Below are 14,410 nucleotides of genomic sequence, written 5' to 3'. Positions count from 1 at the left end.
CCCTCTACGAGTTTCACATAAAGGCTTTTCCATCAGATTGTAATTGTTTACACATTTTTTATTTAATTGGTCGATGGTAAAATGTTTTATTAAGATTGTTACAGTAATGGGTGGCAGCATGGTTGTGGCATTATTTTAAAGGAATTTCCATTTTGAAAGAAGGCGCAAATACAAAATTCTAGATGACAAAACGGCTCAAAATTGCAAATATATCTAAATGGTGAAGATTGTAGAACTGTTTATTGACAATGCAGAAAATGGGCATAAAATTAAAGTACATAAACTTGTAAGCGAGCGACCCCATGCATACTCTCTTTATACTACATATCATCTCAGTGTTCTGCCTACTCCATTGATGTGGTCGACCTAGCTAGAATTTCTTTTTTCATGTCTGAAAGAAGGGTCAATAACCCCACAAAAAGGGGAGACACACTTAATAGAATCAAACCTCTAACAGGATTGATATTATTCTCTGTAGTCAATCAATCTTTTATTACTCAACACACACTGACAGAGAGTGTGGTATGGTACATTTCAGATGAAAGAACAACATGTCCAAAACTGAACACCATCAAATGGATATTAAAATCCAAGTAAATTGAATTGAAGTACACATATAACTCTAACTGTAAACTAGAATAGTGAGGATATTATTTCAAATGAGAAAATGGCTACCAAAATGCCATTGTTCTTAATACAAATATATCTCTTCTGCGTACGCTCAATACTTTAGCATATTTTCACTGTCTTCACATTGCTTTACTTTAGATTCAAACTTATTTGAGGGACCTTTGAAAAAATAGGAGGGACCAAGACATTGTTTCTTCGTACGGTGCTTTTTCGCATAAGAGAACACGGTGATATCACTTGGAAAGCGACTATATGGTCAAATAACGCTGATATATATGTGATATGGTTGTGCTCAAGTGTAATCACACTTTGACAGGACAATCTACAGCAGCAAACGCTTGATAATTTTGCCATCAGTTTTTTTCCATAAATAAAATGCATTTTCCTAGCCTGATCCCTACGGGAGTTGTGAATATTCATGACCCAGGGGTCGGAGGAATTGCCCCGAGAATGAAAATAAGAAACTATTTGACAAATGGAACAAAACTGATGAAAAATTCCTAATAAGTTACATCACAATAAGTTTCATCCAATGTAGTTTAAACCACATGTGTTTCAGTATGGTGTTGTGTGTCATTGCTTTCTCAAGTCAGTCAGTGGGGCTGGATGTCTCTTTTGTCAACCCCAAAAACTTTTCTCAATAACATAACCAACATACCATGATGGTGTCAGTTTTTTCTTGGGATCAAAGCCGCTCATCAATTTGAAGTATCATTAAATGTTACTGAAATGTAACTTACTCTCTCTAATATGGTGTACAGAATATGAAAATGAAAACAAACAGTTGTTAGGGCTTCTAAAAGAAAAGTAGCATTTTGAATATTCCTTTATGCTACAGGCATCTTTGATCATATTTTATTGCAAAGACCTAATTATGTTCTGTACACTGATTTACTTAAAGCAGGACCTGTGATCAATACATTACAGGAATATGTATGGATGGCATGCTTTGTCACATGATCAGTCTGGACCAATCACAGCAATCTCCATAAAATTAGATTTCAATAACAATATGATGGAAACGAATTGCAGTTATTAATACACTTTGCAAAGCTAATAAACTTTGCAAAGAAACTTTATTTCCTATAAAAAATTACATCTGGAAAATGCTTTTGCAACCATATACTTTTAAAAATACACAAATCTTATTTTGAAAAGTTGCAAGAAATGTTTTCAATTCAAAAAGACCAAGATTACCTTGGAAGTAAAAATGGGTAAAAAAGACATTCATCCATCCAGGGTTTTCCCTGAAAGTTAAAAATTGATAAAAACACTTTCTTGTCTCATAGTGGCCACTCCTTCCCAGATTAATAAAATTTTTATTCACAAGACAATAATAAATGGAGAAGAAATTTGCGTGCAGACCTCAATGTAAAATCTAGGAGTGAAAACTATAAATAGGTCTTTCACCATGTGAAATTTTTAAATTGATTGTGATGTCATTTGCATAATCGATTTTTAGATCACCATTTTGTATGTTTTACTAACATCCATATTTAAAGACAGTACTCATATGCCAGTTAACACAATATGAGGCAATGAGTTTGGCAGATAAACGAAAAAAGTGCTGAGTCAGCACAATTTATTGCACCAATGCTTTTCTTAACAGCAGATTGTTTGAGTAAGTTTCTCTCAGTAAGTTTCTCTGGCACCAAAATCTGCATGGTGATCAACCCCTGATTTTTATTCCTGATTTTAAAAGAGAAATGGTTAGAGGTTTCCTTGAGGAAAGTTTGAGCAAAAGTTTAAGTTTTTTACTCTCAAACAACAGGCACTTTGCTGGTCAAAGTAGAGTTCTTGGACAAACCATATATGTATTCTCAGTGAGTGTGGCTCTGTAATGATATGCATTATATTTTGTATCTCTCTCTTGGAAAGTCTTCACCAACTTGCAATATAAAACACCAACCTCTAGAAACCTGAGTTGTCTGAAGAAAACTTAATCCTGACTTGTACAATAAATGTCTATTTTATCATACAGAGTAGAAGTTACCTTCCCCTATCTACTGTTTATATCTATGGCATGTATAGAACATACCTGTTAATGTAGAAAAAAGATCATACAGAAAAATCCCTTGAAATGTCATCATAAGTGCATTGTCAGCTTTGGGAAAGGTTAGTCATTGTAGCGTAACACAACAAAAAACATCCTCTGCAAATTAAGTCTAAAGTTATCCTGCCTCTTTTCCTCTTTATACAGTAGTTGAAGCGTAACATCCTTCAAGGACACTTGTCAGCCTATCAACATCTAGAATTTGACGGCATATTGAAATTTGATGGTTTTTCGTATTTAACCTAACATGGTTTTTGTTCCATTCCAGCTTTAAACATGGGATGTGTCATGTGCATTTGTGACGCGACATCACATTGTGTGTGAACATTGCATAGCGGGGCCTTTTCTGGGATCTGAAGAATAAATGAACAAGCATGAAAATAGAGAAGACATAACAATGGCCTTGAAGGTGTAAATAACTTCCTGGATGGAGATACCAGCTTAGAGAAACACTTCGGACAGCTGAAAAAAGTTGACTGTTTGACTTAGAAAACATATACACCAAACCCCAAAGTTTTATTTGGCAATTATTCAAAATTTACCTCTGGAAACTGAAATTAATCTACATGATTGCTAAACAATTATTAGTAAAACCAATTTTCAACTTTTGCCATCGACTGTTTCACGTCAAAGGCATACATTGAACATCAAACCTTTACCATACAATTAATCATGTTGTTCATTTTGAAATTGAAATCAATTATACATTGGTATATATGTTTGTCAAGCAGTGCAAAGGCATTACTGTAAACTTTGCCACTTCTGGGAAAGCTAGCTTAGCTGCTGTAAAGTCTGACCAAATCACTGAAGACAACAGGATGGTACCTGTGTTAGTTGGTGAAAAGGCTAACATAGGGATGAGTCGTTACTCTCTATGTCACCATATCTGTCAGCTCTCCATAGCCATTCATCAGGCTCAACGTGGATCCTCATCTCCTCCAAAGTCAAGGGTACATCATCAAGCTTTGTTGGCTGTCCGTCGCTGGCAATGGTGAAGTAATCTCCATCATCTACTGAGTTGAAAACCTGCCAAAGAAGAAACACTATAGTTGAATATGAACCATTATGTGGTCAACTTCCAGAGGGCCTTCAATATTTAATAACTCAGTGTAAACCAATGTACCAATGTATTGCCAAGTTGGCTAAAACAGTATTTAAAAAACACTTATATTAGAGCATGCTCATGATTTTTGTACTAAATCTAACATTGCACTAGACTGAAATATCAGTCGCTCGAGAGCGCTTTCTACGCTCTGGAGCGTAGAGACCGCCCTCAAGCGACAGATCTTTCAGTCTAACGTACCTAGTTTTCAAACCACTACACAACTGTTGATGCTAACCAGAAGTAGATATCTTTTCAAGTAGAAGTTAAAAGTAATTTAGAACCTCTGCATTTTCCGGTCAATTTTACATAATAATTTTGTATAAAAGAATAGAAATAAACACACACATTCTCTTCATGATGTCAAATGTCAGAATGACAACAATAAATGTACTTTCAGAATTTATTGAAACATGACATGATTTTTCTTTCCCTACACAGCTGAAACATCTAAAATAGATTACGATATCTAACATTTAAAACCAGATAACATCAAATGAACCCAAAATATATTTTAGGTGTACCTAGAAAAACACAACACCGGGAATAGAGATGTGGCATCTAAAAATTTAGATTTTGAAAGAAAACCTGGATGATTCTGGAATACGTTCTACAATTTGAAGAAGTCATCAATCATGGTTTCATTAAGACGTTTCCCTATCAGATGTGTGACTCACAGTTGGGCTCCTTTGTCACAAATGGTTATTTTTATGAGCGTAAAATTGATTACCTTATCGGTAAGATCAGTTTCTTTGAGGAGATCTTCAAATGTGGCAGACTCCCAAGTGGAAATTGGCACGTATCCATCACTATGGAACACCGGAATCACTACCTCTCCTATATATAGAAAATCACAGTGAGGCTGAGGAAATTCAACACTTTCTATCAAGAACATTTGAAAACACAGAAGGAATACAACTTCAAGGAAATTTTTCACATTTGCCAAACACTAACAAGGATTCATCAATTGTTGCATCTCTGAGGACAGATTTTCAAACACAAACTTCCTGTTATTTACTAAGTTTGAAACGTGTGAAAAAAGCCTAAGGTAGAACACACCTTTGTGACAGATATTTTGACTCTGAAACTTTTCCAATTCTTTTCTGATCTACCACTTATGGAAGCTCATTTTAAAGCTCTTGGCGTAAGAAAACATTTCACTGTCTTAGTTTTTTTCGAAAATGGAAAAGTTTATTATCCCTATAGAGTTAACACAGGCATGGTGGCCATTTTGAATTATCAGGAAATCTTAGGTAATTTGTTTCTCTGGTACCAAATTTTGCACGGTGACCCCTGATTTTTATTTTTGATTTGGTAAGAGAACGGTCGAAAGCTTCATTGAGGAAAGTGAGAGCAAAAGTTTAAGTCTTTCACTTTCCTTAAGTCGTAAAAACATGTGCGATATTTCCATAGAGTTGAGGTGGTCATTTGATTCAGCTATTGGTACATTTTGTTGAGTTTGTCTTAATGATCTTAAAATTTGTTACTAGATATTTATTTAAAAAATAAACAAACACAAAGAATTATGGACTCCTGAGAGCCTATCTCTTTAATCTTTCAGCACCAAATTTCAGAGCTGTTAGCAGATAGTTCTGCAATGATATTCCCAACCAAAATGACACATTGCAACATAATGCTCAAGAATACATGTAGCTAATTTTGTCTGATGATTTAAATGAATGTGAACAGTTTGGTCCCTGACCAGCTGGTGTCCTACCGGTACTTAAAGAAATAATAGCATCTCCAATACATACTACTTTTTAAGAAGCGGTGATTGTAGCACTGGAATACGGACATTCTTTCCTGGTAATCAACTTCCACACAGTCTTCTATGAAGGAAAACAGGTCTGGTGAACATTCGCCACTGATCACACTTAAGAGAGTGTCTTTCCAGCTATGAAATCCATTTTCAAACTAAAATTGAGAGAGATTTTTATCACTGAATATGGAAAAAATATACTATGCAAAATGAATTTTCTAAAATTTGAGGTGTATGTTTTAAATCAGGAAATGGTTTGTTTCATGTTCACATTGATCAAGACAAGCTGGTTCAAAACTACACATGAATAAAATTTGAGTGTGGTATATGCACAGCAGGATCACATATCATACATGTAAAGCGGGGTTCTGAACAGTGAACAAATATAGCCATCCCTCTCTCAGAATCACCGTTACTGTACATTCAAACATTAGAAAAACTATTGTTTCCATGGCAACATGAGTACAATGTGATTGTCACTTTCACTTTTATTGCCATGTGGTCACATCCTTTTTTGAGCTGCTGCAGTCATGAACTTATCGACACCACCGTTACAGCTTGCAACTACTTAGGTTAAAGGATTTGTGAACTTGATTTCTGATATTAATCTCTAGCCTGAACTGGCTGACTTTTTTGAAAAGCCAGACATTTTGGAAAGTTACAAATAGAAGTAATTCTTTGACCCTTGGACCCAAAAAGCACAACACAAGACATACACGTGTAACTCACTGAAGGACTGAAAAAGAGTTGCTTCAAATTTTCAAGTCCAAAGATGTAGACAACTAGAAGCAAACCAGTACACCATACATCCATGGTTTTGCCATATCTTCCATACCGGGCTATTTCTGGTGCCATGTAGAGTCTCGTTCCTCTCCAGTCCATGTTTTCGATAAATTCTTCTGCATCGAGAAGTTGTCTTGACAATCCAAAGTCAATCAAATATGCATCAGTTTTGTTACGATTTATGAGCACATTTTCCTCTGAAATAAGAAAAAAAAATAAAAGTATATCACACAAGAAGCAGTGTTTATCAAGTATTACAACCATTATTGGCATTGGACCGCCAAACGATTGATAAGAATGTCATTTAAACTGCCCGCACTTATCAGTTTTCACTGTCGGGGTCCAATAAAAGTTGACACAAGAACTCATTTGTAGCTGATAATCAGCTTGCATGTCTACATATGTGAGGTAAAAACAATCAACAGTAAAACGAAGTCAGTTGACGTTGCACAAAAATCTGGTTGGAAACAAGTTTAATTTTTTGCAAAAAAAAATGCAGAGTAAAATTTATAAATATGACAAATTACAAGCAAATCCACTGTTGGACTTGGACCTGATCACGAATATTGTCATTCCAGTGGTTACTGTGAAAAGGGAATCACATGGAAAACTAAAAACAGTAACAACAACAACAACAATAATAATAATAATAATTTATTGCTTGCTGGTAAATATAGGATTTACATCACATTTGTGGCAATAAAAGCGTACTACAAAAATAAGTCCAAAGTTTTCTCTGATAAAGATAAAGTAACACTGTATTAATTCCAGATTAATTTTACTGAAAAAGTTTTCGTATTTGTGACAGACATGTAAAAATTGCATTTCATCTTCAATATTCTTAGCGTTACACTAATTGCAGTATCTTTCAGTAACATTGCATTTCTATTTTTACTGACAATCACTGATCCACTTGAGTGACTTGGGATGTTGATCTTGTTTGGCTATCGTTTGACGGTCCAATGCCAATAAGTGCTGTATTGCTTTCCTACTATAATCAATGACTGTACTGTACTCGACAGCAAAACCGGCAAACAGATGTTTTTCTAATCATCACATGATTGATATACATCCTATCTGGAAAAAACCTTCAGGGGTGAATGATTAGATCTTGAAGTTCTAGAAAATTAGTACCTTTGATATCACCATGGATAATGTCTTTGCAATGCAGATACATCAAGGCATTCACGATGTCACAAAGTAATCCGGCAAGCTCTTTTTCTTCTTCAATTGATGTTTTATAAGGTGTGCCGACTGAAAAGAAAAAGGAAGGGAAATAAGAATACCACTAATATTCCAGAAAATGTTGAAAGATACTGATTTGCAATGGTAGACCTTGTAGATGTGTTACCACTTCACAACAGCAAACATTGATTAACTGTGAAGAAAAACAGTGGATGGGAATGTGAAATTTCAATACCAGTACAATATGATATCATTCAAAAATCTAAACATACTCAAAAACCCTAATCTTATGCATTAGCAGCAGATTTAGCATCTTGTAAAGATTCATTTGCGAATATGCCATACAGACGGATGTTAAACATTGAAACTGACAAGAAAATATATTGAACATTTCACTTGTTTCCAGAAATGTGAAAATACTGTATGGCTCAGGCTGAAATAGAAAACAATCCTCATAGTCAGAAATGTGATAGCAAATGCATTATGATGTGCAATTTGGAATGCATGATGAAATACAGTACTGTCCTTTTTCAAAGTCAAATCACTTGCCAACAAAATATACAATGCATGGTAAGTTGTGACAAACCTTTATCAATGTACTTCATTAAGTAACAAATTTTCTTTCCATCACGAAGTACACCATACAGAGGGACAATGTGCGGATGTTCTAGTTTTGCCCAAATTAAAGCTTCATCTTTGTACCGTTTGAAAACTTCTAGTGGTATCTGACAACAAATTTGACAAATATTCACAGCATGTCACACAGCCGTCTCATTCACTCTGAAATGTGGACGGCTTAATTGTTCTTGAAAGTTCTGCATTCTTTTTAGCATGAGTCTAAATCACAAATTCATTATACCTCTCATAAGGAGGATCATTTCTATATTATTAAAACTTGTCAGTCAATCTCTAACATGAGAGTGAAAATCCCTTGAAAGATGCAGAGGTTTGTTTTGATGCAGGTTATTCTCTGGGTGGGTGATTGTGTTAGTCACACACATCTTCGAAATGACAGTAATGAGAATTTTCCTTTCCTCAAATGGCCACTACCAAAAGCATTTTACATAATTTATATATAGAACTGATCCTTTTCACGTTTTGGGTCAGAACGTTCATAATTGGTAATTAATAATCCCACACATCAAACTCAAATTTAAAATGAAAGAAATTTGCAGCTTACCTCTTTAATAGCGAAAGTTATGTCACCACAATGTGCCTGATAACATATTGTTCCTAAACTGCCACGACCAATATCTCTGCTGTCAATTTTAATATATTCATAATTCTCTTCAAAATGTTCAGGACGATTTCCTGCAGTCCTTTTGATATGAAAACCCTATGGAATAGTACGGAATAAACAGCAAAATCAAAGTAAAGGGAATGCAAGAAGCAGCTATACAAACTCATTATCGCAACAGAGTTTCAGAGTTTTCCACACCGGGATTTATTGGGATGGATCGGGACAGTACTATTCTGTTTTTGGAGCAACATATTTGTTTGTAACACGACACATGTACATTTGTAACTACACACAATAAATTTCACAACAAAAGAATATGCAAATTATGCATTGTTATGTAAATTAGCCGACCCTGTGTTTTTTCTCCCAAGGTTTGGAAAACGCTAATGTCAAGGTCTGCAAGCTATCATTGTATATACCGGTATATCAGTGAGCATCACAAAGTTTTGCTTTGAAATTTGTCTGTAAAGAACATCATATGGCATTGCAAGAAGTGCCGGTGCCCTTGACAGACAGCCGTCATGAAAGTCCGGGGGCTATAATACTATTATTTTCCCTTTTTTTTTCAAATTTCATGTTTTGAGACTAGTGATACATTGTTAGAAGGTTCAGTAAAACCAAAAAGGATATAACACCCAAATTCAGGTAATATCCACCTCGAAAGTGAAAGACTTCAACTTTTGCTCAAACTTTCCTCAATGAAACTTTCAACCATTCTCTTACCAAATCAAGATTAAAGGGGAAGTTCACCAAGGATGAATTTTACATATGTGGTAGCTCTGTGGTCATTTACCCCAGAAAAGCTATTTTCACCATGTATAACTCGCCCGATTTTCTACGAAAATGATAAAAATAGTACAGGAAAATGCCCATGTAATTTGAATCATGGGAAAAAAGCCCCAAGCTTGGAGCTTGCATCATGTGATATGGAAGGGACCATCTTCGGATGGGTATGGCCCCCACATTGTCCACTCACAGTAATGCAGTAGTAAACAGCAACACAAAATCTGACAGTGGACAGTTTATCATAAGTGATTCACCGTTTATGCAAGGATACTCAGTATAAACAAAAGTTATGTAAATACACAGAGCCTGGTTTAAGCATGGGTGAGTGGATAATGCCATACCCATGGGAAAATGGTGCCTTCCATATCACATTATGCAAGCTCCAAGCTTGGCGCTTTTTCCCATGATTCAAATTACATGGGCAACTTCCTGTACTATTTCTATCGGTTTTTGTAAAAATCGTGCAAGTTATAAATGGCAAAAATAGCTTTTCCGGGGTAAGTGACCACAAAGCTAGCACATATGTAAAAATCATCCTTGGTGAACTTCCCCTTTAAAAATCAGGGTCTACCTTGCAAACTTTGTTACTAGAGAGACAAATTACCCAAGATTTCAGCATATTTGAAATTCAAAATGGCCACCATCCCTGTGTTAACTCTATGGAGAAAAATAAAAAATTTTGATTTTTTGAAAAACTAAGAAGGTGAATGCTTTTTCTTCATCAAGAGCTTTAAAATGAATCACCACAAATAGTAGGTCAGAAGAGAATTGATAAAACTTGAAAGCTCGAATTTCTGAGGCATGCTTTTATCTTAACTGAAAAGATGAAGACACATATATATATACCTCGTGGAATATAACACCTTCTTCTCTACCATGCACCATGGCATTTTCCGGTAAAGTTTCCCAGTGGTCTGTAAACACCTTGAGTAGTTCCATCCTGGATGACATACTGTCAGTAAAGACAACTTTACCAAGGCAATGGGGTGGAGCATCTCCAGATGCTGGTATGTTGAGAGGAAAGGCGGAAAGGTCTTCAAGTCTCTCTCCAGAATCAAGTAAGTTATTGTTTGTGAAAACTTGGAAAACCTGAAAGTTGATTGAGACATGGAAACTTTAAGTAAGAGCATATGCAGTTTTTTATATGTTGTACTAAGGCAAATACAGTGATTGATATATATATATATATATATATATATATATATATATACACACACCGGTATATATCAGGAAATGAATGTCTACATATAGTGTCAATGTCATATTAGATGAAATTATATATATGTGTGTGCACATATGACACGTAGTATATACATTATGTACTGTCACTGTACTAAAATAAATTTGGCGTTTTGCACTGTATACAAGCATACGGTACACATATACACAGGCACATATAGAAAAATGGTTCTTGACTCACTAGCGAATCATTATAAGGACTATTGGAATCACCACTACCATCCATGCTCATGAATCGACTTCAGTGAGTTCTGTGACTTCAGAGGTACCATTTACTACTAAGCAGGCTTTGGAGTTGACTTCCCTGTATAGATGCACAAAAGTGGCCCTGAAGAATAAAAGTTAAGCATTGCCATAAAACAGTATAGGTTAATTTAAAAGCAGATTCAGGATTGGAAAGATAATATTCAAGACAGAGATTCTGGAGCTGCTATACAAAAGTATATAAGACTAAGCCAAAGCTTAGCATACAAAACTAGCAGCCAAAGCTATGGTGCGAAAGCTATCAGACAAAACTGGCATGCAACTTTCCTCCTATCTTGTCAAGGAAAGTGTGCATCAGTCTAATTAACATACCCATATGGCTTCCTGAATATGTATCCATACATATATACATCACATATTTCATAACTATATAATGGTAATGCCTTTTTTGAACCAGGTCCTCTCTGTCGGAATGAAAGAAAGTGTGCATTCATTTTTAAAATCCTGTAGTGCACACATATCTATACTACTCATCTCATTTCTTAATCAATTTCTTCACATAAATTATCAAATTGTGCTACACATGTCCATACTAACAGACTACACTTGTCTAAGTTCTTAATTCCTGTGCATAAATTATCTCACTTATGATAAGCACATATAGTGTGTGTGCATGCATCCATTATATTCATATATCGATTATATATATATATATATATATATATATATATATATATATATATATATATATATATATATATATATATATATATATATATATTATAAAGAGATATGCAGTTTTAGTCCCATAGTATAATTGTGTGTGTTTTTAGACTGGACATACTTTCCCTTTTATTTCAGCAGACTCCTTCTTTTATAGGCACTGCATTCATACAGTTGATAATTTGAGTGAAGATACTAATTAGGAATTGAGGTTTTGTGTAGTCTGTTACTATGGATATGTGTATAAAACAGGCTAGGTGACATGGATGCACTCTTTCATTCCAGCAGACAAAAAAAATGTGATCTTTTGGTATAGAAAGTATCAAGTACATGCTACATGGATAATTTATGCAAAGAAATTAAATATGAAAATATCAGTCTATAGTATATTCATACTAACAGACTAGATCTTCTCTAAGTTTTCTGATATTCATATTTAATACTTGACAGACTATGTAATATTGATTGTGCACACTGAGACTATCTAGTATTCCAAAAGATGAGTTGCCTAAATGTGTCCTGTATACACAGCAAGTATAGGTACTAATTATGATACATAATTATGCACAGACATTAACTGAGGACATGTATGGATGTGTGTATCACTTTCAGACAGACTAGTGTATTTCATGCACACTTCTTTCTACCATTCCTGCAGACAATACATTGTTACTTGTGTTCTCTAGGCCAATAACAAGCATAATTATAGGTGATAAATATAATTTACATAATTTATGCTAAGAAATTAATTAAGAAGTGAGATTCATGTAGTCTGTTAGTGTGGATGTGTAAGATAGCTGAGGTGAAATGGACAAACATACAGTGATAGACAGTACCTTAGTTTATGTAAATGTAGGCATAATATCATTATGTAGTCATGGGTGTTTACATCATAATGTAGATAATTTATGTAAAGAAATTTATCTTTAAATGACATATATGTGATGTGTATGTATGTATGTAAACATATTGAGAAAACCTTGTACCAGGTGAGGTTGATCTGCACTTGTGTCACAAGCCTTACCACGGTAGGAGGAAAGTTGCATGCAAGTTGGTAGTATGTAAGCTTGCTTCCACACTATACCACATCTAGATCGATCATCTTTGCTGTGTGTTTCTTCCTCGAATAGCATGTGTAGGGCTGCAAGTAGTAACAATACAATCACAATACTCACAGGTTTCATTTGCCGTTATTTACACCATCCTTACACAGTGGAACCATCTTGCATGCCGGGCATGGCCAGCGTCGGTGATATTCTGAGTCGAGCCCCAGCAACAGGTATGATTTAAACGACAGTACGAGTATAATTTTGGTCGCAAAGATCGTTAGGACTCACGGCAATGAAAATGAAATAATTGAATCGCAAAACACTGGAATTAATACAAACGGTGATCCGACATACCGGTACGTGCTGTAACCTATACTGGCCCCATGACCCAAACCGCCGTGCCCATCACGAAGTTCTCAAGAGGCCCTCTAGCACACCAGGGAAAGTTAGAACCGTTTTTAGGAATTCTGTGCGACACAAATTTATCTCACCCAGCGTTTTTCGTGAAAAGTGTCTTCCGCTTTCTACACGTGTGCAATTTTCACTTTGATCTGCAAACTCTGGAGATTAGCGCGAAAAAAGGATTGTATATGAACCTGGTCTCGCAACGCGTGTATGTTCACCTGCCATGTGGTATACATGGTATATTTCCTTGAACTCCTTGCCTCGCTGTGGTAAGTTCCAAGAATTAGGAATGTACCATTTTAGTAATAGGAGTTAGGCCGACAAAATGGCACAGACTTTCCCCGGGGATAATCATCAGAATCAGAAGCTACATGGAGGGGGATTAGGGAGTGAAATATGTACAGATATTGGTAGTTTTCTTAGAATAACATAATGATACAGTAAAAAGTTGTAACAAGAGGGACATAGTTCTTGAAAGCTTCTGTTCTTCTAAAAGGAGTTTAGGCTATTTTAGTAGTAGTCCCCAGGGCCTACATAGGCCTGTAAAGTAAAGTAAAGTAAAGTAAGCCTTTATTGAAATCGTATCGTAAAGTACAATAAAGGTTTTGCAAAAACAACAATGAAAGAGTATATATATATATATATATATATATATATATATATATATATATTATATATATATATATATATATATATATATATATATATATTATATATATATATATACACACACATGAGGTCAACATATTAGCCCTAAAGGTTCATAAATAGTTTACTTTGTCTTTTTCATTTTGTCTTGTCTGAGTTTAAAACATGTATGTATGTATTTTCCCAATTCACATAGTGATGCTTTATCTGTCCTTGAAAAGATGCTTATATTAGGCCTACAAGGTCTTGTGTGCCTCTGAATGCGTTTTTACAAATGTATGTATAATGAATCAATTTATTGCTCGATATATAAAGGACCCTGTTTAGTTCTTGGACATTACAGCAATGCTGTGTATCAAAGCAAGGCACTTTCACTTTTCGTCTCCCTTACCTACAAGCAGCGGGTACCTAGACCTACGTCCCACCTATGTACATCGGTGATGAGGTAGTACACCTCGAAATTTAAATTCTTAAAACTAAATTTTGCTCAAACTTTCCTAAGCGATACTTTCAACGATTCCTTTTCCAGTCAAAATCAAGAGTAAAAAATAGGGGTCACCGTGCAAACTTTGTTACTATGGAAAAAAAATATCTTAAATTTACC

The 14,410-nt window shown here is 35.0% G+C and overlaps 1 protein-coding gene across 2 annotated transcripts; it reads right to left on the bottom strand.

Moving 5' to 3' along the window:
* Positions 1–1,656: 1,656 nt before the first annotated feature.
* On the bottom strand, positions 1,657–13,169 carry LOC139140492 (uncharacterized). 2 transcript variants are annotated; one of them, XM_070709794.1, is made up of 11 exons: positions 13,108–13,153; positions 12,880–12,961; positions 10,959–11,105; positions 10,385–10,627; positions 8,693–8,848; positions 8,099–8,237; positions 7,462–7,581; positions 6,274–6,524; positions 5,540–5,699; positions 4,516–4,622; positions 1,657–3,709 (listed from the first exon to the last, which is right to left on the bottom strand). In XM_070709794.1, the coding sequence occupies exons 3-11, from the start codon at positions 11,007–11,009 to the stop codon at positions 3,530–3,532; spliced, it is 1,407 nt and encodes a 468-aa protein (XP_070565895.1). In that variant the 5' UTR covers positions 11,010–11,105; positions 12,880–12,961; positions 13,108–13,153; the 3' UTR covers positions 1,657–3,529. The 2 variants fall into 2 exon arrangements, with proteins under 2 accessions (XP_070565895.1, XP_070565897.1); XM_070709796.1 differs by lacking the exon at positions 8,693–8,848 and having other exon boundaries at positions 12,880–13,169.
* Between the last annotated feature and the right edge of the window lie 1,241 nt (positions 13,170–14,410).

This window comes from Ptychodera flava, chromosome 9 (assembly GCF_041260155.1).
Source record: "Ptychodera flava strain L36383 chromosome 9, AS_Pfla_20210202, whole genome shotgun sequence".
Lineage (NCBI taxonomy): Eukaryota > Metazoa > Hemichordata > Enteropneusta > Ptychoderidae > Ptychodera > Ptychodera flava.
The sequence above is the reverse complement of the archived record's forward strand: the minus strand, read 5'-3'. Positions and strand labels throughout refer to the sequence as shown.

What these genes read in the sequence shown, in the direction of transcription:
- LOC139140492 (XM_070709794.1), bottom strand. Translation starts at nt 11,009, where the DNA reads ATGAGCATGGATGGTAGTGGTGATTCCAATAGTCCTTATAATGATTCG. An exon ending in AATGAAGTACATTGATAAAG is followed by an intron (nt 7,582 to 8,098) that starts GTTTGTCACAAC and finishes TTTTCTTTTCAG; the next exon opens with TCGGCACACCTTATAAAACA. An exon ending in TCACCGCTTCTTAAAAAGTA is followed by an intron (nt 4,623 to 5,539) that starts GTATGTATTGGA and finishes TTCTATATATAG; the next exon opens with GAGAGGTAGTGATTCCGGTG.